This window comes from Oncorhynchus mykiss, chromosome 14 (genome assembly GCF_057628025.1).
Source record: "Oncorhynchus mykiss isolate SJ-2025 chromosome 14, ASM5762802v1, whole genome shotgun sequence".
In the NCBI taxonomy this organism is placed as follows: Eukaryota; Metazoa; Chordata; class Actinopteri; order Salmoniformes; family Salmonidae; genus Oncorhynchus; species Oncorhynchus mykiss.
Window position 1 is genome coordinate 34,642,708 of NC_143035.1, and position 25,002 is coordinate 34,667,709.

Here is a 25,002-nt window from a genome sequence, read left to right on the forward strand (position 1 = left end):
AGGGAGGGAGGGAGGACTGGGAGGGCTGGGATCTGGCTATGAAGGTCAGACAGATAGTTTGTTTGTTTGTTTGTTAGTTAGTTAGTTAGTTAGTTAGTTAGGAGGGAGGGAGGGAGGGAGGGAGGACTGGGAGGGCTGGGATCTGGCTATGAAGGTCAGACAGATAGTTAGTTAGTTAGTTAGTTAGGGGGGAGGGAGGGAGGGAGGGAGGGAGGGAGGGCTGGGATCTGGCTATGAAGGTCAGACAGATAGTTTGTTTGTTTGTTTGTTTGTTAGTTAGTTAGTTAGTTAGTTAGGAGGGAGGGAGGGAGGGCTGGGAGGGCTGGGATCTGACTATGAAGGTCAGACAGATAGTTAGTTAGTTAGTTAGTTAGGGGGGAGGGAGGGAGGGAGGGAGGGAGGGAGGGAGGGAGGGAGGGAGGGAGGGAGGGAGGGAGGGAGGGAGGGAGGGAGGGAGGAGGGAGGGAGGGAGGGAGGGAGGGAGGGCTGGCTGGGATCTGTCTATGAAGGACAGACAGATAGTTTGTTTGTTAGTTAGATAGATAGTAGTTAGTTACTTAGTTAGTTAATTAGTTAGTTAGGAGGGAGTGCTGGGATCTGGCTATGAAGGGCAGACAGATAGTTAGTTAGGAGGGAGGGAGGGAGGGAGGGAGGGAGGGAGGGAGGGCTGGGATCTGGCTATGAAGGTCAGACAGATATTTAGTTAGTTATTTAGTTAGTTAGTTAGTTAGTTAGGAGGGATGGAGGGCTGGGATCTGGCTATGAAGGTCATACAGAGAGTTAGTTAGTTAGTTAGTGAGTGAGTGAGTGAGTGAGTGAGTGAGTGAGTGAGTGAGTGAGTGAGTGAGTGAGTGAGTGAGTGAGTGAGGGAGGGAGGGAGGGAGGGAGGGAGGGAGGGAGGGCTGGGATCTGGCTATGAAGGTCAGACAGATATTTAGTTAGTTATTTAGTTAGTTAGTTAGTTAGTTAGGAGGGAGGGAGGGCTGGGATCTGGCTATGAAGGTCATACAGAGAGTTAGTTAGGAGGGAGGGAGGGAGGGAGGGAGGGAGGGCTGGGATCTGGCTATGAAAGTCAGACAGATAGTTACATAGTTACATATTTTGTTACATAATTAATTACATAGTTACATAATTAATTACATAGTTACATAATTAATTACATAGTTAGTTACATAATTTGTTACATAGTTAGTTACATAGTTAATTACATAGTTACATAATTAATTACATAGTTAGTTACATAATTAATTACATAGTTAGTTACATAATTTGTTACATAGTTAATTACATTTTTACTAAATCATATTAATCCTGTGTGAAATAGAATCAGGTTGGTTCCCCATATTCATGTTAAAGATTCAATACGGATCCTAAATCAGCACTCTACTCAGTTACATACAGCTCCTACCCTGGTCAAAAAGCAGTGTACTATATAGGGAATAGGGTGTCATTTGGTACGCAAACCTTAAGTCTAGTGTGTGAATTAGCATCCATTTTGATCATCTTGTTTTGTTCTAACAACCGATTTCTGTTCCATTTTATTTTCAGCTTCTGGTGGGAAAAGTGATCTTGTGATATTTTTACTCCTTGTTGCTATGACAACGCTGCACTGTGTTTTTCTGGGGGTTTGGTGAATCAAGAAGGGAAGGAGAGCCGAGGAAAAGGAAAGAAGATGAGTTTTTTTCCCCCCCAGAATACGAATGGGTCTTTTTTTTAATTTTCAAGGGTTTTGACCATGCAGGTTAATTAGGTATTTATTTTAAGGTTTACAAAATGAGGAATCATAAAATATATATTTTTGTGTTTTGCCTTCCTTCGTAATTTAACGTCATTCATGCCTATCGGGAATAGTTATGCTTGTGTTTTATATTTACAAATAAGAATAGTTATCTGAAATAATAATTTCTAATTTAACTGACTTGAATTGCTTACTTAATCAAGTGTGTTGATGGTGGAAATAGACTCGATGTCCGAGTTGTAGCTTTACAATAGCCTGGCCCTAATTCATTTATCAGTGGATTGATTAAGTTAAGCAACTGAAAATTAGTATGTCTTTAGAACAAGCTACACGATCAAGCCATTAGAAGCCCTCACCGGAATGTTCTGGATGACTTGTCTAATGGATCTGTCAGGCGTTTGTTTGTCCAGCCAAGTTAAGTATCCAGTCCTACTAACAGTGGCTAGTGTTGTGTTGTGGAAGGCCCCAAGAGTATAGATGACTAGATAACAGTGAGTGGCTAGTGTTGTGTTGTGGAAGGCCCCAGGTGTATAGATGACTAGATAACAGTGAGTGGCTAGTGTTGTGTTGTGGAAGGCCCCAAGAGTATAGATGACTAGATAACAGTGAGTGGCTAGTGTTGTGTTGTGGAAGGCCCCAGGTGTATAGATGACTAGATAACAGTGAGTGGCTAGTGTTGTGTTAGGCCCCAAGGGTATAGATGACTAGATAACAGTGAGTGGCTAGTGTTGTGTTGTGGAAGGCCCCAGGTGTATAGATGACTAGATAACAGTGAGTGGCTAGTGTTGTGTTGTGGAAGGCCCCAGGTGTATAGATGACTAGATAACAGTGAGTGGCTAGTGTTGTGTTAGGCCCCAGGTGTATAGATGACTAGATAACAGTGAGTGGCTAGTGCTGTGTTGTGGAAGGCCCCAGGTGTATAGATGACTAGATAACAGTGAGTGGCTAGTGCTGTGTTGTGGAAGGCCCCAGGTGTATAGATGACTAGATAACAGTGAGTGGCTAGTGTTGTGTTAGGCCCCAAGGGTATAGATGACTAGATAACAGTGAGTGGCTAGTGTTGTGTTGTGGAAGGCCCCAGGTGTATAGATGACTAGATAACAGTGAGTGGCTAGTGTTGTGTTAGGCCCCAGGTGTATAGATGACTAGATAACAGTGAGTGGCTAGTGTTGTGTTGTGGAAGGCCCCAGGTGTATAGATGACTAGATAACAGTGAGTGGCTAGTGTTGTGTTGTGGAAGGCCCCAGGTGTATAGATGGCTAGATAACAGTGAGTGGCTAGTGTTGTGTTAGGCCCCAAGGGTATAGATGACAAGATAACAGTGAGTGGCTAGTGTTGTGTTGTGGAAGGCCCCAGGTGTATGGATGGCTAGATAACAGTGAGTGGCTAGTGTTGTGTTAGGCCCCAAGGGTATAGATGACAAGATAACAGTGAGTGGCTAGTGTTGTGTTGTGGAAGGCCCCAGGTGTATAGATGGCTAGATAACAGTGAGTGGCTAGTGTTGTGTTGTGGAAGGCCCCAGGTGTATAGATGGCTAGATAACAGTGAGTGGCTAGTGTTGTGTTAGGCCCCAGGTGTATAGATGACTAGATAACAGTGAGTGGCTAGTGCTGTGTTGTGGAAGGCCCCAGGTGTATAGATGACTAGATAACAGTGAGTGGCTAGTGCTGTGTTGTGGAAGGCCCCAGGTGTATAGATGACTAGATAACAGTGAGTGGCTAGTGTTGTGTTAGGCCCCAAGGGTATAGATGACTAGATAACAGTGAGTGGCTAGTGTTGTGTTGTGGAAGGCCCCAGGTGTATAGATGACTAGATAACAGTGAGTGGCTAGTGTTGTGTTAGGCCCCAGGTGTATAGATGACTAGATAACAGTGAGTGGCTAGTGTTGTGTTGTGGAAGGCCCCAGGTGTATAGATGACTAGATAACAGTGAGTGGCTAGTGTTGTGTTGTGGAAGGCCCCAGGTGTATAGATGGCTAGATAACAGTGAGTGGCTAGTGTTGTGTTAGGCCCCAAGGGTATAGATGACAAGATAACAGTGAGTGGCTAGTGTTGTGTTGTGGAAGGCCCCAGGTGTATAGATGGCTAGATAACAGTGAGTGGCTAGTGTTGTGTTAGGCCCCAAGGGTATAGATGACAAGATAACAGTGAGTGGCTAGTGTTGTGTTGTGGAAGGCCCCAGGTGTATAGATGGCTAGATAACAGTGAGTGGCTAGTGTTGTGTTGTGGAAGGCCCCAGGTGTATAGATGGCTAGATAACAGTGAGTGGCTAGTGCTGTGTTGTGGAAGGCCCCAGGTGTATAGATGGCTAGATAACAGTGAGTGGCTAGTGTTGTGGAAGGCCCCAGGTGTATAGATGGCTAGATAACAGTGAGTGGCTAGTGTTGTGTTAGGCCCCAGGTGTATAGATGGCTAGCAGGCAGGCTAGCCTGACTGTTTCATTTGAGACGTATACTTCACCAGCCACCGCGGGCATTCCCTTAGCTCACCAACACAAGGAAATGTGTAACCGCAGCGCATTTAGCTAACCCAGCCCCCCCACCACACCCTCTCGCTCTCGTCTGAGGGGCAGAGAGGAGGTGAGGAGACGGACAGGACAGCAAAGGGACAAGTGACTGGGCTCTGTGTGCAGTACCAAGGGGAAACCAGTCACCGAGTCCCACCTTCTTCACGAAACCCATGGGTCACGAACGGTCATGTCCCAATAGGCTAACAGTACATCAATGGGTTGTTGTTATTGTGGTGGTGGCTGGGTTAATATGATATTTACCACCATAGAATGTAAACAGCTGTGTAGCTCTAGAAAATCTAGCTACATACAGGAAATACCGATAATGACATCATTGTTATTCTTTTATATTTCTATATGCACTACGTGACCAAAAGTATGTGGACATCTGCTCGTCGAACATCTCATTCCAAAATCATGGGCGTTAATATGGAGTTGTTCCCCTCCTTTGCTGCTATAACAGCTTCCACTCTTCTGGGAAGGCTTTCCACTAGATGTTGGAACATTGCTGCTATAACAGCCTCTACTCTTCTGGGAAGGCTTTCCACTAGATGTTGGAACATTGCTGCAGGGACTTGCTTCCATTCTGTTCTGTGAGCTTGTGTTGGCCTACCACTTCACGGCTGAGCTGTTGTTGATCCTAGACGTATTTCATACTATTCCATTATCCTTAGATTCCTATCTGTCTCCTTTCCTTTATGATTGTAAATATCAGAAAAGCGATTGTTCCCTGGTTAGATAAAGGACTTCCCTGGCTAAATAAAATACTTCCCTGGCTAAATGAAGGGCTTCCCTGGCTAAATAAAAGACTTCCCTGGCTAAATGAAGGACTTCCCTGGCTAAATGGACTTCCCTGGTTAAATAAAGGGCTTCCCTGGTTAAATAAAGGGCTTCCCTGGTTAAAAAAAGGACTTCCCTGGTTAAATAAAGGGCTTCCCTGGCTAAATAAAGGGCTTCCCAGGTTAAATAAAAGACTTCCCTGGCTAAATTAAGGACTTACCTGGCTAAATGGACTTCCCTGGTTAAATAAAGGGCTTCCCTGGCTAAATTAAGGACTTCCCTGGCTAAATTAAGGACTTCCCTGGCTAAGTAAAGGTGAAAAAAAAATCTATAATAAAAGGGAGAAGAGAAAACATGACATGATAGGATATGACAGGACATGATATGACAGGTGAAAGTAATAGGGCTGTAGTGGAAATACAACCAAGGAGAGGAGAGGAGAGGAGAGGTGAGGAGAGGTGAGGAGAGGAGAGGAGAGGAGAGGAGAGGAGAGGAGAGGAGAGGAGAGGAGAGGAGAGGAGAGGAGAGGAGAGGAGAGGAGAGGAGAGGAGAGGGAGCCTTGTAACTGGGACCCTTAGTGTGAGTCATAGGTTGACCTGAGATTAGGGGTCACTGAACACATCATTGATTGGTTATCATTTTATTGCTTCTATAGATTTACTTTAGTTGTTTTCTATCCATTGTATTTGTTCCTTTATAATGTTACTGAAATTGTTCTATACTGAACTCGTTTTATCTAGATCCATTTATGTTATAATGGTAGTAGATCATTTAAATATAATACTATATTAAATATAATATAATATTTTGACATTTTGCAGAGGCTTTTATCCAAAGCAACAGTGCATGCATATATTTTCGTATTGGTGACCCCAGCGTGATACAGTATATTTTATAGTTTACACTTATTTATTATTTCTGTAGAAACCAAATGTTTTGGTTACTCCATGCCCATAGCACAGCCCAGACATACCTCTAACTCAAGGCAGCTGTATACAGTGGAAGTCAGAAGTTTACATACACTTAGGTTGGAGTCATTAAAACTCGTTTTTCAATCACTCCACAAATTTCTTGTTAACAAACTATAGTTTTGGCAAGTCGGTTAGGACATCTACTTTGTGCATGACACAAGTCATTTTTCCAACAATTGTTTACAGACAGATAATTTCACTAATAATTCACTGTATCACAATTCCAGTGGGTCAGAAGTTTACATACACTAAGTTGACTGTGCCTTTGAACACCTCGGAAAATTCCAGAAAATTATGTCATGACTTTAGAAGCGTCTGATAGGCTAATTGAGATCATTTGAGTCAATTGGAGGTGTACCTGTGGATGTATTTCAAGGCCTACCTTCAAATTCAGTGCCTCTTTGCTTGACATCATGGGAAAATCAAAAGAAATCAGCCAAGACCTAAGAAAAAAAATGTAGACCTCTACAAGTCTGGTGCATCATTGGGAGAAATTTCCAAATGCCTGAAGGCACCACATTCATCTGTACAAACAATAGTACGCAAGTATAAACACCATGGGACCAGGCAGCCGTCATACCGCTCAGGAAGGAGACGCGTTCTGTCTCCTAGAGATGACGGTACTTTGGTGTGAAAAGTGCAAATCAATCTCAGAACAACAGCAAAGGACCTTGTGAAGATGCTGGAGGAAACAGGTACAAAAGTATCTATATCCACAGTAAAACGAGTCCTATATCACATAACCTGAAAGACCGCTCAGCAAGGAAGAAGCCTGATGAAACAAAAATAGAACTGTTTGGCCATAATGACCATCGTTATGTTTGGAGGATAAAGGAGGTGTCACATGGAATGACGCTGGAGATACGAAGCATGGACATGGAACGAGTGTCACACCCTGACCATAGTTTGCTTTGTATGTTTCTATGTTTTGGTTGGTCAGGGTGTGATCTGAGTGGGCATTCTATGTTGTGTGTCTAGTTTGTCTGTTTCTGTGTTTGGCCTGATATGGTTCTCAATCAGAGGCAGTTGTTAGTCATTGTCTCTGATTGGGAACCATATTTAGGTAGCCTGTTTGGTGTTGGGTTTTGTGGGTGATTGTTTCTTGTCTTTGTGTTTGTTGCACCAGATAGGACTGTTTCCTGTCTTTGTGTTTGTTGCACCAGATAGGGCTGTTTCCTGTCTTTGTGTTTGTTGCACCAGATAGGGCTGTTTCCTGTCTTTGTGTTTGTGGCACCAGATAGGGCTGTTTCCTGTCTCTGTGTTTGTGGCACCAGATAGGGCTGTTTCCTGTCTTTGTGTTTGTGGCACCAGATAGGGCTGTTTCCTGTCTTTGTGTTTGTTGCACCAGATAGGACTGTTTCCTGTCTTTGTGTTTGTTGCACCAGATAGGGCTATTTCCGGTCTTTGTGTTTGTGGCACCAGATAGGGCTGTTTCCTGTCTTTGTGTTTGTGGCACCAGATAGGGCTGTTTCCTGTCTTTGTGTTTGTTGCACCAGATAGGGCTGTTTCCTGTCTTTGTGTTTGTTGCACCAGATAGGGCTGTTTCCTGTCTTTGTGTTTGTTGCACCAGATAGGGCTGTTTCCTGTCTTTGTGTTTGTTGCACCAGATAGGGCTGTTTCCTGTCTTTGTGTTTGTTGCACCAGATAGGACTGTTTCCTGTCTTTGTGTTTGTTGCACCAGATAGGGCTATTTCCGGTCTTTGTGTTTGTGGCACCAGATTTAGCTGTTTCCTGTCTTTGTGTTTGTGGCACCAGATAGGGCTGTTTCCTGTCTTTGTGTTTGTGGCACCAGATAGGGCTGTTTCCTGTCTTTGTGTTTGTTGCACCAGATAGGACTGTTTCCTGTCTTTGTGTTTGTGGCACCAGATAGGGCTGTTTCCTGTCTTTGTGTTTGTGGCACCAGATAGGGCTGTTTCCTGTCTCTGTGTTTGTGGCACCAGATAGGGCTGTTTCCTGTCTTTGTGTTTGTTGCACCAGATAGGGCTGTTTCCTGTCTTTGTGTTTGTTGCACCAGATAGGACTGTTTTCTGTCTTTGTGTTTGTTGCACCAGATAGGGCTATTTCCGGTCTTTGTGTTTGTGGCACCAGATAGGGCTGTTTCCTGTCTTTGTGTTTGTGGCACCAGATAGGGCTGTTTCCTGTCTTTGTGTTTGTTGCACCAGATAGGGCTGTTTCCTGTCTTTGTGTTTGTGGCACCAGATAGGGCTGTTTCCTGTCTTTGTGTTTGTTGCACCAGATAGGGCTGTTTCCTGTCTTTGTGTTTGTTGCACCAGATAGGGCTGTTTCCTGTCTCTGTGTTTGTTGCACCAGAGAGGGCTGTTTCCTGTCTCTGTGTTTGTTGCACCAGATAGGGCTGTTTCGGTTTTTTCCACATTTATTGTTTTGTATTATGTTCATGTTTAGTTTTCTTATTAAAAAACATGAACTTCAACCAAGTTGCATTTTGGTCCGCCTCTCCTTCCCAGGTGGAATCCTGTGAGAACGAGACAGGAACAGCGTCAGCAGACTGGTAACACAAACAAAAGACAATCAATGCAGCAGCAGGTACAGAGCTGGGGAACTGACAAATATAGGGGAAGTAATAAACAGATGATGAGTGAGTCCAATATCGCTGATGCGCGTGACGAGGGGAGGCAGGTGTGCGTAATAGATGATAGGAGTGAGTGATGCAGGGCAGCCTGGCGTCCTCAAGCGCCAGACGGGGGAAGAGCGGGAGCAGACGTGACAGTACCCCCCCCCCCCCTCCCTAGGGGTGCTACCCGGCGTCCCACCTGGGTGAACCGGCTGAGACATGGGCGCTGAGCAAGCCGGCTGGGGTGTGGGAGCCCAACAAACCGTCCGGAGCGTGAGAGCCTGGCAAGCCGGCCGGGGTGTGGGAGCCCAACGAACCGGCTGGAGCATGAGAGCCTGTAGATCCCGCTGCAGCGAGGAGACGTGACAGGGAGAGGCTTGCATGCCGAAGAACACCATCCCAACCGTGAAGCATGGGGGTGGCAGTGTCATGTTGTGGGGGTGCTTTGCTGCAGGAGGGACTTGTGCACTTCACAAAATAGAGGGAATCATGAGGAAGAAAAAATTGGTGGATATATTGAAGCAACATCTCAAGACATGAGTGAGAAAGTTAAAGCTTGGTCGCAAATGGGTCTTCCAAATGGACAATGACCCTAAGCATACTTCCAAAGTTGTGGCAAAATGGCTTAAGGACAACAAAGTCAAGGTATTGGAGTGCCATCACAAAGCCCTGACCTCAATCCTATAGAAAATGTGTGGGCAGAACTGAAAAAAGTGTGAGTGAGCAAGGAGGCCTACAAAACTGACTCAGTTACTCCAGCTCTGTCAGGAGGAATGAGCCAACATTCACCCAACTTATTGTGGGAAGCTTGTGGAAGGTTACCCGAAACGTTTGACCCAAATTAAACAATTTAAAGCAATGAGGATTAAATGATGAAACGAGGATTAAATGTCAGGAATTGTAAAAAAAACAGAGTTTAAATGTATTTGGCTAACGTGTATGTAAACTTCTGACTTCAACTGTATGCTGGTTGTCAGTGTTGATGTAATGCTGGTAATGGTACATGGCGCTAATGGTACATGGTGGTAATGGTACATGGTGCTAATGGTACATGGTGGTAATGGTATCTGGTGATAGTGGTACATGGTAATAATGGTACATGGTGATAATGGTACATGACAGCAATGTACATGCTGGTAATGGCACATGGTGGTAACGGTAATGGTGGTAATGGTGCATGGCGGTAACGGCAATGGTGGTAACGGTGGTACTGGTTATGGTACATGGTGGTAATGGTAACGGTGGTACTGGTTATGGTACATGGTGGTAATGGTTATGGTACATGATGGTAATGGTGGTAATGGTAATGGTAGTAATGGTGCATGGTGTTCATAACAAGCTGAGTCTCATGTATTTCCTGTCATTCTCTCTTTGTTAGCTTGGAAGAAAGGATATGTGTGAATGGGACGGTCGGTGTCACTGTGCAACCAACCTTGATGGTCTCAACAACAGGTGTTGGAGCTTGTTTGTTTAAGCACATTTATATATTCTATGCTGTCATGTTTTATAGAATGTGTCAATCTTTACAATACATTGTACTTCTCTCTCTCTCTCTTTCCCTTCCCCTATCACTCCCGCTCTCTCTTTCTCCCTCTCTCCCTTCTCTTTGCACCTCTCTCCCTTATCTTTGCATCTCTCTCCCTTATCTTTGCATCTCTCTCCCTTCTCTTTGCATCTCTCTCCCTTCTCTTTGCATCTCTCCCCCTCTCTCCCTTCTCTTTGCATCTCTCCCCCTCTCTCCCTTCTCTTTGCATCTCTCCCCATCTCTCCCTTCTCTTTGCATCTCTCTCCCATTCTCTCTGTGGTGATCAATGTACTCTCAGGGCTTATGCTGCTCTAGTGAAGGATGTGTGACAAGGGTAATGAAGGTCGTATTGTAGTGTGAGACTGATCACACTCTGATTGGACAATTTCTCTGTGGCTGGTCATCATGTTGTGGAGATTGTATAGATGCTGAGCTGTCCTTCTCCTTTCCCCCAAACCTCTCCTACCTCTCCATCTCCCATGTGACTGGAATATAGGACAGAGGAGAGGAGGGTGATGATGATAACATGTGAAATGCTCCTAAATGTATCTCAATCTGGGGTGGCATTAAAGCAAAATGTACATTACAGCAATAATATAACCCAGATATAAACACTTTAACCACACAGGACTAGGAAGGGAGATTCAGTAGTGATTAAAGAGAGGAACACACAAACTGACAGAGGGGTTCAGTTCTGTACCATACAGAATCTGCTATATTGACAGAGAGTTGGGTCCTGAGACTAAGGTAGTGAAGGACTAGGTGTGTGTGTGTGTGTGTGTGTGTGTTTCTGAGCAGAGCTCCATTGATGTCAAAGAATGCTGGTGGAGTGCTGTAGAGATGGTCGTCCTTCTGGAAGGTTCTCTCATCTCCACAGAGGAACTCTGGAGCTCAGTCAGAGGGACCATCGGGTTCTTGGTCACCTCCCTGACCAAGGCCCTTCTCCCCCCGATTGCTCAGTTTGGCCGGGTGGCCAGCTATAGGAAGAGCCTTGGTGGTTCCAAACTTCTTCCATTTAAGAATGAAGGAGGCCACTGTGTTCTTGGAGACCTTCAATAATGCCGACATGTGTTGGTACCCTTCCCCAGATCTGTGCCTCGACACAATCCTGTCTCGGAGCTCTAAGGACAATTCCTTCAACCTCACGGCTTGGTTTTTCCTCTGACATGCACTGTGGGGCCTTATATGGACAGGTGTGTGCCTTTCCAAATCATGTCCAATCAATTGAAGGATGGTCAAAGGAAACAGGATGCACCTGAGCTCAATTTCGAGTCTCATAGCAAAGGGTCTGAATAATTATGTAAATAAGGTATCTGTTTAAAAAAAATGTCTAACAACCTGTTTTTGCTTTGTCATTATGTGTGTAGATTGATGAGGAACATTAGTTATTGAATCCATTTTAGAATAAGGCTGTAATGTAACAAAATTTGGCAAAAGTCAAGGGGTCTGAATACTTTCCCGAATGCACTGTACAGTGCCTTGCGAAAGTATTCGGCCCCCTTGAACTTTGCGACCTTTTGCCACATTTCAGGCTTCAAACAAAGATATAAAACTGTATTTTTTTGTGAAGAATCAACAACAAGTGGGACACAATCATGAAGTGGAACGACATTTATTGGATATTTCAAACTTTAACAAATCAAAAACTGAAAAATTGGGCGTGCAAAATTATTCAGCCCCCTTAAGTTAATACTTTGTAGCGCCACCTTTTGCTGCGATTACAGCTGTAAGTCGCTTGGGGTATGTCTCTATCAGTTTTGCACATGGAGAGACTGACATTTTTTCCCATTCCTCCTTGCAAAACAGCTCGAGCTCAGTGAGGTTGGATGGAGAGCATTTGTGAACAGCAGTTTTCAGTTCTTTCCACAGATTCTCGATTGGATTCAGGTCTGGACTTGACTTGGCCATTCTAACACCTGGATATGTTTATTTTTGAACCATTCCATTGTAGATTTTGCTTTATGTTTTGGATCATTGTCTTGTTGGAAGACAAATCTCCGTCCCAGTCTTAGGTCTTTTGCAGACTCCATCAGGTTTTCTTCCAGAATGGTCCTGTATTTGGCTCCATCCATCTTCCCATCAATTTTAATTTCTTCCCTGTCCCTGCTGAAGAAATGCAGGCCCAAACCATGATGCTGCCACCACCATGTTTGACAGTGGGGATGGTGTGTTCAGGGTGATGAGCTGTGTTGCTTTTACGCCAAACATAACGTTTTGCATTGTTGCCAAAAAGTTCAATTTTGGTTTCATCTGACCAGAGCACCTTCTTCCACATGTTTGGTGTGTCTCCCAGGTGGCTTGTGGCAAACTTTAAACAACACTTTTTATGGATATCTTTAAGAAATGGCTTTCTTCTTGCCACTCTTCCATAAAGGCCAGATTTGTGCAATATACGACTGATTGTTGTCCTATGGACAGAGTCTCCCACCTCAGCTGTAGATCTCTGCAGTTCATCCAGAGTGATCATGGGCCTCTTGGCTGCATCTCTGATCAGTCTTCTCCTTGTATGAGCTGAAAGTTTAGAGGGACGGCCAGGTCTTGGTAGATTTGCAGTGGTCTGATACTCCTTCCATTTCAATATTATCGCTTGCACAGTGCTCCTTGGGATGTTTAAAGCTTGGGAAATCTTTTTGTATCCAAATCCGGCTTTAAACTTCTTCACAACAGTATCTCGGACCTGCCTGGTGTGTTCCTTGTTCTTCATGATGCTCTCTGCGCTTTTAACGGACCTCTGAGACTATCACAGTGCAGGTGCATTTATACGGAGACTTGATTACACACAGGTGGATTGTATTTATCATCATTAGTCATTTAGGTCATCATTGGATCATTCAGAGATCCTCACTGAACTTCTGGAGAGAGTTTGCTGCACTGAAAGTAAAGGGGCTGAATCATTTTGCACGCCCAATTTTTCTGTTTTTGATTTGTTAAAAAAGTTAGAAATATCCAATAAATGTCGTTCCACTTCATGATTGTGTCCCACTTGTTGTTGATTCTTCACAAAAAAATACAGTTTTATATCTTTATGTTTGAAGCCTGGCAAAAGGCAAAAGGTCGCAAAGATCAAGGGGGCCGAATACTTTCGCAAGGCACTGTATATACATTTTTGCAGTGCTCATTATGAAGCTTCACTAATATCACAGTGGAGAGAGAGAGAGAGAGATTATTGCTGTCATTGTAAGACCAGAATATTGAAGGGATCAATACTCTCCATCAGATGCAATCCTGTTACTATGGATGTGCTTTTAGGGCTTATTCTGCTGTACAATCTGCTTTACTTTGTTTAATTCACTTGACAGAAGACTGTCCAAGTATCTACATTATAGTTGTAGTAACCAAGACTGTATATTTACAGTGAGAGTCCAGCGGTATCATCAGTGTGGACAGTAGAACAGAGCTGTGGACAGGAGAACATAGAGCTGTGGACAGTAGAACATGAGCTGTGGACAGTAGAGTATAGAGCTGTGGACAGTAGAACATGGAACTGTGGACAGTAGAACATAGAGCTGTGGACAGTAGAACATAGAGCTGTGGACAGTAGAGTATAGAGCTGTGGACAGTAGAACATAGAGCTGTGGACAGTAGAACATAGAGCTGTGGACAGTAGAGTATAGAGCTGTGGACAGTAGAACATGGAGCTGTGGACAGTAGAACATAGAGCTGTGGACAGTAGAACATAGAGCTGTGGACAGTAGAACATGGAACTGTGGACAGTAGAACATAGAGCTGTGGACAGGAGAACATGAGCTGTGGACAGTAGAGTATAGAGCTGTGGACAGTAGAACATGGAGCTGTGGACAGTAGAGTATAGAGCTGTGGACAGTAGAACATGGAACTGTGGACAGTAGAACATAGAGCTGTGGACAGGAGAACATGAGCTGTGGACAGTAGAACATAGAGCCTTGGACAGTAGAACATAGAGCTGTGGACAGTAGAACATAGAGCTGTGGACAGTAGGACATGGAGCTGTGGACAGTAGAACATGGAGCTGTGGACAGTAGAACATAGAGCTGTGGACAGTAGAACATGGAGCTGTGGACAGTAGAACATAGAGCTGTGGACAGTAGAACATGGAGCTGTGGACAGTAGAGTATAGAACTGTGGACAGTAGAACATGAAGCTGTGGACAGTAGAGTATAGAGCTGTGGACAGTAGAACATGGAGCTGTGGACAGTAGAGTATAGAGCTGTGGACAGTAGAACATGGAGCTGTGGACAGTAGAGTATAGAGCTGTGGACAGTAGAACATGGAGCTGTGGACAGTAGAGTATAGAGCTGTGGACAGTAGAGTATAGAGCTGTGGACAGTAGAACATGGAGCTGTGGACAGTAGAGTATAGAACTGTGGACAGTAGAACATGAAGCTGTGGACAGTAGAGTATAGAGCTGTGGACAGTAGAACATGGAGCTGTGGACAGTAGAGTATAGAGCTGTGGACAGTAGAACATGGAGCTGTGGACAGTAGAACATGGAGCTGTGGACAGTAGAACATAGAGCTGTGGACAGTAGAACATGGAGCTGTGGACAGTAGAACATGGAGCTGTGGACAGTAGAACATGGAGCTGTGGACAGTAGAACATAGAGCTGTGGACAGTAGAACATAGAGCTGTGGACAGTAGAACATAGAGCTGTAGATTGGAGATAACTGCTAGCCTCCCGCAGGAGACACTGAGTAAGGTTACGTCCCAAATGGCATCCTATTACCTTTGTAGTGCACAACTATTGACCCATGCCCATAGGGCTGTAGTGCACTACAAAGGGAATAGGGTCCCATTTAGGACACGTACTAAGAGTGACAGACACTCGATCCTAAGGTGCGCTCACACTCCCGAGAGGGGGAGACAGGGGGATTGAGGGGGTGAGAGAGGGATTGAGGGGGAGAGAGGGGGGGGGGGGCTGGGGGGAGGGGAAGAGGGGGGAGAGAGTGAGAGGGAGACAATTGATCAACACTCCGATAATGAGAGAGACGTTCAAGATTGGTGGAGAAAGAGTATAGTGCAATTTGGGACACGCTTCTAGTCTCGCTGCTTTAAGAATCCTCTTTAATGTAAAAGGCCTCAAATTATGAGCCATTTTTTTAACGTGCAAAACATCAATTATATTGAGGATATTTTGACTCCCAAGGGATTAAAGACCAGGTTGGTAAAACACAACCAGAGGAGATAAATGATAAGTGCTTAATGGCTTCATGTGTATCATGTTCTGTTTTTCACTTCATTTTATTACAATCTGCTCGGTAACAGAGATGATGATACCACACTGCAGTGTTCCCTCTGCTGGGTTGTACTGTGGGTGGGTGGGTGGATGGGTTGTTGGTTGGCTGGATGGGTTGTTGGTTGGGTGGGTGGGTTGTACTGTGGGTGGGTGGGTGGGTGGGTTGTTGGTTGGGTGGGTGGATGGATGGGTGGGTGGGTTTTTGGTTGGGTGGGTGGATGGGTTGTTGGTTGGGTGGGTGCGCGGGTGGATGGATGGGAGGGTGGGTGTATTTTGAAAGAGGTGTAGACAGTAAGTCCAGTAATGTACATGCGTATGTTATGTCTCACTGGCAGTGTGAGCATGTGTAGGTTTGCCTAGGTTTTATTTATGGAGTACGATAGGGAACTGGTAAACAGTAGGAGAGTGGGGGGGGGGGGGGGGGGGGCAGACATGCCATCTCTAGTCATCAATGCCCAATGGTGACCCATTCATACCTGGGAAACCAGCAGCAAACACTGACTTCAGGAATGGAAGCTGTGTACTGTGTCTGTTTGCAGTAGTAAATGCTTACAAACAGGAGAGAGAGAGAGAAAGCCCCAGCTGGTGTACTCTATTGGGTCTGTAAAGGGTAGGGAAGCATGAGAGAGTGATGGATAGAGTGAAAGATGGATGGATGGACTAAAGGGAGAGAGGTATTGTCCTCATAAACCATGGACAGGCTCCATCGGAGTGGAAGCAGTATATGTTCATCATGGGCCAGCCAGCTGAGACAGCTGAGGAATTAACCCTCAGGTTGTTGCCCCCGTCAGTGGCTGCTTCTGAAAGGGCAACCTATTCCCTATGTAGTGCACTACTTTTGACCAGGGCTGGCACCCTATTCCCTATATAGTGCACTACTTTTGACCAGGGCCCATAGGCTGCCATTAGGCTTTGGTCAAACGAAGTGCTAGGGAATAGGGTGCCATTAGGCTTTGGTCAAACGAAGTGCTAGGGAATAGGCTGCCATTAGGCTTTGGTCAAACGAAGTGCTAGGGAATAGGGTGCCATTTGGGACCAGTAAGTCAGCCAGGTGTTGGCTGAGTATCAACCCCCTAACCCCAGTCAGCACGACCACTACTGCCCCCAGTAGAGGTCAGTTACAGGTCAGTAGAGGTCAGTTACAGGCCTGTAGAGGTCAGTTACAGGCCTGTAGAGGTCAGTTACAGGTCAGAAGAGGTCAGTTACAGACTTGTAGAGGTCAGTTACAGGTCAGTAGAGGTCAGTTACAGGCCTGTAGAGGTCAGTTACAGGTCAGTAGAGGTCAGTTACAGGCCTGTAGAGGTCAGTTACAGGCCTGTAGAGGTCAGTTACAGGTCAGAAGAGGTCAGTTACAGACTTGTAGAGGTCAGTTACAGTTCGTAGAGGCCAGTTACAGGTCAGTAGAGGTCAGTTACAGGTCAGTAGAGGTCAGTTACAGGTCAGTAGAGGTCAGTTACAGACCTGTAGAGGTCAGTTACAGTTCGTAGAGGTCAGTTACAGGTCAGTAGAGGTCAGTTACAGGTCAGTAGAGGTCAGTTACAGGCCTGTGTGGTTCAGTTCATAGAGGTCAGTTACAGGCTTGTGTGGTTCAGTTCGTAGAGGTCAGTTACAGGTCAGTAGAGGTCAGTTACAGGCCTGTGTGGTTCAGTTCGTAGAGGTCAGTTACAGGCTTGTGTGGTTCAGTTCGTAGAGGTCAGTTACAGGTCAGTAGAGGTCAGTTACAGGTCAGTAGAGGTCAGTTACAGGCCTGTGTGGTTCAGTTCATAGAGGTCAGTTACAGGCTTGTGTGGTTCAGTTCGTAGAGGTCAGTTACAGGTCAGTAGAGGTCAGTTACAGGCCTGTGTGGTTCAGTTCGTAGAGGTCAGTTACAGGCTTGTGTGGTTCAGTTCGTAGAGGTCAGTTACAGGTCAGTAGAGGTCAGTTACAGGCCTGTGTGGTTCAGTTCGTAGAGGTCAGTTACAGGCCTGTGTGGTTCAGTTCGTAGAGGTCAGTTACAGGTCAGTAGAGGTCAGTTACAGTCCTGTGTGGCTCAGTTTGTAGAGCGTGGCACTTGCAAAGCCAGGGTTGTGGGTTCGATTCCCACAAGGGGACCAGTATGAATATATATCCACTCAGTACTGAAATTCACTCCAGATAGGAGCGTCTGCTAAATTACTAAAATGTAAATAGGACAGTAGAGGTCAGTTATAGGCCAGTATAGGCCTGTTAGGGGTCAATTATAAGCCAGTAGAGGTCAGTTATAGGCCAGTAGAGGTCAATTATAATCCAGTAGAGGTCAGTTATAGGCCAGTAGAGGTCAATGCCGTTTCAGACTGTTCTACACCAACCATACCATGTAGATGACCTTCTGTTGTTCAGCTAGGAATGAGGTTTGTGCAGTGGGCCTGATACACAATCAGAGCATATTGGTTATATGCTTGGCCTGCCAGTGGTGTTAATCTCAGACCATATTATACTTAAAAACTCGAGCTTTGATAACTAAATAGATAAGTTGAGAGAAACAGCTGAGCATGAATTGAAATAATTTGTAAATAATTCTCATTTTTGATTTATTTTACTGGATGGTACCTGCATCTTACGGTCAAGGTGCTTTCAACACAACTGTGAACTTGAAAAAAAAAAACAGAGGTCAAATCATGATATCAGCGATCTTCAGGTCGTAAACTCGGAGCTGTAGAAAGATGCCCGAGTTTCTGACTTGGAATTCCGAAGCAGGATGAACGTTCAAAACTAGTTTTCCCAGTCGGAGTTCCCAGTTGTTTTGAACACGTCATTAGTCTCAGCGGAGGGAGGGAGGGAGAGCGCAGCAGAGGGTCCGACTCTCACCGGTCCCTGCTCTTTCCTTCCTTTCCCCCGTGACACTGACTAGAGAGAGGGGACACAGTCTTCCGCCTGATGGCGAAACTGGAGTCGCACCGCATCTGCCTCATGCACAAATTCATGTTGTTCCTGTGACCAGAGAAAGTGAACTACTCCTTGATATTAAAATAGACACGATGAGCTGCTAATAATAATAATAACATTGCAGGGCTGGCTATCAATACACTTGGCTACAAATTGCAGCCCGAGTGGAAGTAGGGAGAAGCGCGTTTTATGTTTTGTAATAGAGCTGAATAAAAACAGTGTTGACAGTGCTGAATAAAAACGTAGACTTGAACTCACTTTTAAAAACAGCTGCTCTTTGCTGTATTCTTTGACAGTCTCTCTGGTCATTGTTTTAAAAGTTATGAAATCTCACGTAGGCTAGTATCACACTTTGCTGCGGGAACTGTGATCTGAGCTATCCGATTGGCTAGCACAGTAGGTGCACTCACTCGATTTAACCACAGATCTCCCGGTCTGCCGGGTAGGAGGAGTTTGATTTTCCAGACAATAGTTCAAAATGGGAACCCTTAGCCTACACAGTGCGCAGGGCTTGTGAATCAAGTAACAGTATAACAGTATAACTTTAGACCGTCCCCTCGCCCATACCCGGGCGCGAACCAGGGACCCTCTGCACACATCAACAACTGACACCCACGAAGCATCGTTACCCGTCGCTCCACAAAAGCCGCGGCCCTTGCAGAGCAAGCGGAACCACTACTTGCAAGTGACGTCACCGATTGAAACGCTATTTAGCGCGCACCACAGCTAACTGATCTAGCCGTTTCACATCCGTTACACAGCTACCGGCAACAGCGCATCACAAATAAATACAAAAAATAAACACAATAAAAGCTTTTATTGTCTGCTTTTCTACATAAATGTTTGGTGATCGACTTGGAATGCCTTGAAGATCGACCAATCAATTCCGATCGACCGGTTGGTGACCACTGAACTAGACTGTATGTTAATTAAAGGAAAATACCATTCAAAAACCATATTTTGTTATTCATTAGTCCACTGTGTCAAAACGCATTAGACATGACACTTTCTGTATTTTTTAAGTTCTTTATCCCCTCAAAAAGTCACATTCACACAGAGTAGCCTGCATGAAGTAATCTAGTACAGTACTACACATCTATCCTAAGACTAGTTAAAAAAAAAAAAAAAGCCTCAAATTCTGATTTGATAGTCGACTGCGTGACTTTTATGAATTGTATGTGCTGTTGTCCTGCCTGTCACTTTGTGAAGCCTGTAGTGTGATGTACATTATCTATGTATCTGTATAGATATCTATGTATCCATATGGATGTGTGGGAGGATGTCTGTGCAAATGATCTCTCAGTTTAACGGGCTGCATTTTTAAAGGGATGAGATTATTGTTGCTAATTCAAGACATGAACTTCGCAGGCAGCGTTCATTCATTCATTCCCTCTTTCAATCTATCTCAGAATGTTGTGTTATGAGATGTACAGTCCAGTAGGTTTATCCACTTTTCTCCTCCTCCGGGACAACACGTTGACATGTATTTTCAGCTACCTATACCATCTATCCCTCTCTCCACTCGTTTACTGACTCGTCTCTTTCCTCCCCCTCTCCTCCAGGACTACACGTTGACCATGTAGTTTCAGATATCTATCCCTCTCTCCACTCGTTAACTGACTCGTCTCTTTCCTCCCCCTCTCCTCCAGGACTACACGTTGACCATGTAGTTTCAGCTACCTATCCCATCTATCCCTCTCTCCACTCGTTTACTGACTCGTCTCTTTCCTCCCCCTCTCCTCCAGGACTACACGTTGACCATGTAGTTTCAGATATCTATCCCTCTCCCCACTCGTTTACTGACTCGTCTCTTTCCTCCCCCTCTCCTCCAGGACTACACGTTGACCATGTAGTTTCAGATATCTATCCCTCTCTCCACTCGTTTACTGACTCGTCTCTTTCCTCCCCCTCTCCTCCAGGACTACACGTTGACCATGTAGTTTCAGATATCTATCCCTCTCTCCACTCGTTTACTGACTCTTCTCTTTTCTCCCCCTCTCCTCCAGGACTACACGTTGACCATGTAGTTTCAGCTACCTATCCCATCTATCCCTCTCTCCACTCGTTTACTGACTCGTCTCTTTCCTCCCCCTCTCCTCCAGGACTACACATTGACCATGTAGTTTCAGATATCTATCCCTCTCTCCACTCGTTTACTGACTCTTCTCTTTTCTCCCCCTCTCCTCCAGGACTACACGTTGACCATGTAGTTTCAACTACCTATACCATCTATCCCTCTCCACTCGTTAACTGACTCGTCTCTTTCCTCCCCCTCTCTTCCAGGACTACACGTTGACCATGTACTTCCAGCAGGCCTGGCGGGACAAGCGTCTGTCCTACTCTGAGATAGCCCTCAACCTGACGTTGGATAACAGGGTAGCCGACTCGCTCTGGGTTCCCGACACCTACTTCCTCAACGATAAAAAGTCCTTTGTCCACGGCGTCACGGTCAAGAACAGAATGATCCGACTGCATCCGGACGGCACCGTTCTCTATGGACTCCGGTAAGGGATTTCATAGCTTTTGATGGTTACCAATTGGTTACCAATATCTGTGTTGGTTTCTCTCAGCCAGTAGGTTGAATGCCCCTCTTTTATGTATGTATTTATTTCATCAAACCTTTATTTAACTAGGCAAGTCAGTTAAAAAAAAATATATATTTACAATGACGGCCTACCAAAAGGCAAAAGGCCTCCTGCAGCGATGGGGGCCTGGGATTTAAAAAAAATACAAAATACAAAATAAATACAGGACAAAACACACATCACGACAAGAGAGACAACACAACACTACATAAAGAGAGACCCAAGACAACAACATAGCATGGCAGCCACACATGACAACACAGAGTGGTAGCAACACAACATAACAACAACATGGTAGCAACACAACATGGTACCACAAAACATGGTACAGACATTGTTGGGCACAGACAACAGCACAAAGGGCAAGAAGGTAGAGACAATAATACATCACACAAAGCAGCCACAACTGTCAGTAAGAGTGTCCATGATTGAGTCTTTGAATGAAGAGATTGAGATAAAACTGTCAAGTTTGAGTGTTTGTTGCAGCTCGTTCAAATCGCTAGCTGCAGCAAACTGAAAAGAGGAGCGACCCAGGGATGTGTGTGCTTTGGGGACCTTTAACAGAATGTGACTGGCAGAATGGATGTTGTATGTGGAGGATGAGGGCTGCAGTAGATATCTCAGATAGGGAAGAGTGAGGCCTAAGAGGGTTTTATAAATAAGCATCAACCAGCGGGTCTTGCGATGAGTATAGAGCGATTACCAATTTACAGAGGAGTTTAGAGTACATTGATGTGTCCTATAAGGAGCATTGGTGGCAAATCTGATGGCTGAATGGTAAAGAACATCTAGCAGCTCGAGAGCACCCTTACCTGCCAATCTATGAATTATGTCTCCGTAATCTAGCATGGTTAGAATGGTCATCTGAATCAGGGTTAGTTTGGCAGCTAGGATGAAAGAGGAGCGATTACGATAGAGGAAACCAAGTCTAGATTTAACTTTAGCCTGCAGCTTTGATATGTGCTGAGAGAAGGACAGTGTACCGTCTAGCCATACTCCCAAGTACTTGTATGAGGTGACTACCTCAAGCTCTAAACCCTCAGAGGTAGTAATAATACCTGTGGGGAAGAGGAGCATTCTTCTTACCAAACCTCATGACTTTTGTTTTGGAGGTGTTTAGAACGAGGTTGAGGGTAGAGAAAGCTTGTTGGACACCAAGAAAGCTTTGTTGTAGAGCATTTAACACAAAATATGGGAAGGGGCCAGCTGAGTACAAGACTGTATCATCTGCATATAATTGGATGAGAGAGCTTCCTACTGTCTGAGCTATGTTGTTGATGTAAATTGAGAAGAGCGTGGGGCATAGGATCGAGCCTTGGGGTACTCCCTTGGTGACAGGCAGTGGCTGAGACAGCAGATTTTCTGACTGTTTGAGAGAGGTAGTTAGCAAACCAGCCCAAAGACCCCTCAGAGACACCAATACTCACCAATTTCAATCTACCTCGGTATGGATACGTTTTCTCATTATTGACCATCTGGGTCTACACACTACATACTATACTGAACGTCTGGATTGGTTACTTTGGGGTTTTATCATCAAATAATGAAACAGCAGTGTACAGAAAGAGTAGATGTATTTGATTGAGGGTAAAGGATGTCACAGGCTCATAGCTAGTCTGTCCACCTAGGAATCTAGACCCTTTCACGTTCTCTGATGATGCTTTACCTTTTGATGGTGTCAATATCAATAACTGATCAGTTTATGATCAATAATGGAACAGAGCTGTAGAAGGTCTACAAAGGGAGGAAATGTATTTGATTGTACGGCGGAGGTCCTGTCCATCCTGAAAACATCTCTTTGTGACGTTGTCTGTGTCCCAAATGCCACCCTAGTCCCTATGTAGTGCACTATTTTTAACTAGGGCCCGATAGAACCCTATATAGTATACTACTTTAGACCAGAATAGTGTACTATGTAGGGAATAGGGTGGCATTTAGGATTCAGATATTCAGTCTCTGATGCTGCAGAGAAGATTGCCGTTCATAAGAGATGTTCATCAATAATGTAAAAGAACAATACAAACATACAATACACACACACTGGACGGTCTTTTATGTGCTGTTGTGCTGCCTGTAAAGGGATGAACATTCCTAGGTAGTAGCTACCCCCTCCTTGGCCTACACTTCACACTAACACCAATCTGAACATTCCTAGGTAGTAGCTACCCCCTCCTTGGCCTACACTTCACACTAACACCAATCTGAACATTCCTAGGTAGTAGCTACCCCCTCCTTGGCCTACACTTCACACTAACACCAATCTGAACATTCCTAGGTAGTAGCTACCCCCTCCTTGGCCTACACTTCACACTAACACCAATCTGAACATTCCTAGGTAGTAGCTACCCCCTCCTTGGCCTACACTTCACACTAACACCAATCTGAACATTCCTAGGTAGTAGCTACCCCCTCCTTGGCCTACACTTCACACTAACACCAATCTGAACATTCCTAGGTAGTAGCTACCCCCTCCTTGGCCTACACTTCACACTAACACCAATCTGAACATTCCTAGGTAGTAGCTACCCCCTCCTTGGCCTACACTTCACACTAACACCAATCTGAACATTCCTAGGTAGTAGCTACCCCCTCCTTGGCCTACACTTCACACTAACACCAATCTGAACATTCCTAGGTAGTAGCTACCCCCTCCTTGGCCTACACTTCACACTAACACCAATCTGAACATTCCTTGTCATAAAGAAGAAAGACAAATAGTCCCAAACTGTTCTGATGCTTGTATGGGAACATTGAAACAGAGTATGAGTATTTGGCGGTAGGAGTGCAGAGGCCAAAGTCTCACTCAGGAGTCTCCATTCCGTGGCTGTCAGCTCTGATTCACAACGAGTCCATGTTCAATTTAACAACTTCAAAAGATGTGGCAGAGTACAAACAACATGTTCTATTACCATGAAAAGAAAGTACACTACCCGTTCTCTGTTTCAATGGTCCCACACCAGCTTGGGAACAGTGTGTGACTATATTTAAATTTCATGATCCTACTCAGTCAGCCGTACCTCCATGTTGCTGGTGCACTTCAGATTGGGCTGTGACTTGTATTAAAGAAGTTAGGAAATCATTTCATGGACCTTCTCATACCAGATACCTGTATTCATTAAAACCCAACAAGTCACTAGTTCATGGATACGATTGTTGTGAGGAAAATAATATTTTTGGAACAGGAGAAACCACAGTGCACATGCGCAGATGCTAAGCTAAGGCTGTTCTTCTTTGTCGGTGGCACATGCCCAGCTAGTGTTAGCATGAGGGCTAAGAATCACGTTGTCTTACGGGAAATGCTAACTGTTCACCGTCTCAGTAGTGTGTTTGAGCGTAAGACTAGAATCAGAGAGCTTTGATTTTAGCTTGCAAACAACTCCAGTTTCAATTCCAGATATAGGAGTAGAGTTTAGAACACCTCCAGTTCCAGATATAGGAGAAGAGTTTTGAACACCTACAGTTCCAGTTATAGGAGAAGAGTTTAGAACACCTCCAGTTCCAGTTATAGGAGAAGGGTTTAGTACACCTCCAGTTCCAGTTATAGGAGAAGAGTTTAGAACACCTCCAGTTACAGTTATAGGAGAAGAGTTTAGAACACCTCCAGTTACAGTTATAGGAGAATAGTATAGAACACCTCCAGTTACAGTTCCAGATATAGGATAAGAGTTTAGAACACCTCCAGTTCCAGATATAGGAGAAGAGTTTAGAACACCTCCAGTTCCAGATATAGGAGAATAGTATAGAACACCTACAGTTACAGTTCCAGATATAGGAGAAGAGTTTAGAACACCTCCAGTTCCAGATATAGGAGAATAGTATAGAACACCTACAGTTACAGTTCCAGATATAGGAGAAGAGTTTAGAACACCTCCAGTTCCAGATATAGGAGAATAGTATAGAACACCTACAGTTACAGTTCCAGATATAGGAGAAGAGTTTCGAACACCTCCAGTTACAGTTACAGTTATAGGAGAAGAGTTTAGAACACCTCCAGTTACAGTTCCATATATAGGAGAAGAGTTTAGAACACCTCCAGTTACAGTTACAGTTATAGGAGAAGAGTTTAGAACATCTCCAGTTCCAGATATAGGAGAAGAGTTTAGAACATCTCCAGTTACAGTTCCATGTATAGGAGAAGAGTTTAGAACACCTCCAGTTACAGTTCCATATATAGGAGAAGAGTTTAGAACACCTCCAGTTACAGATA

General features: G+C 44.7%; 1 protein-coding gene across 2 annotated transcripts in view; it reads left to right on the top strand.

Annotated features, from left to right (window-relative positions):
* The window catches only part of LOC110489165 (gamma-aminobutyric acid receptor subunit beta-2), an 89,392-nt gene that overhangs the window by 21,453 nt on the left and 42,937 nt on the right, over nt 1–25,002 (top strand). For both annotated transcript variants that reach the window (XM_036943378.2, XM_021561774.3), the window contains exon 4: nt 20,494–20,714. In XM_036943378.2, coding sequence (XP_036799273.1) covers nt 20,494–20,714 — 221 coding nt within the window. The remainder of the gene's footprint in view (nt 1–20,493; nt 20,715–25,002) is intronic.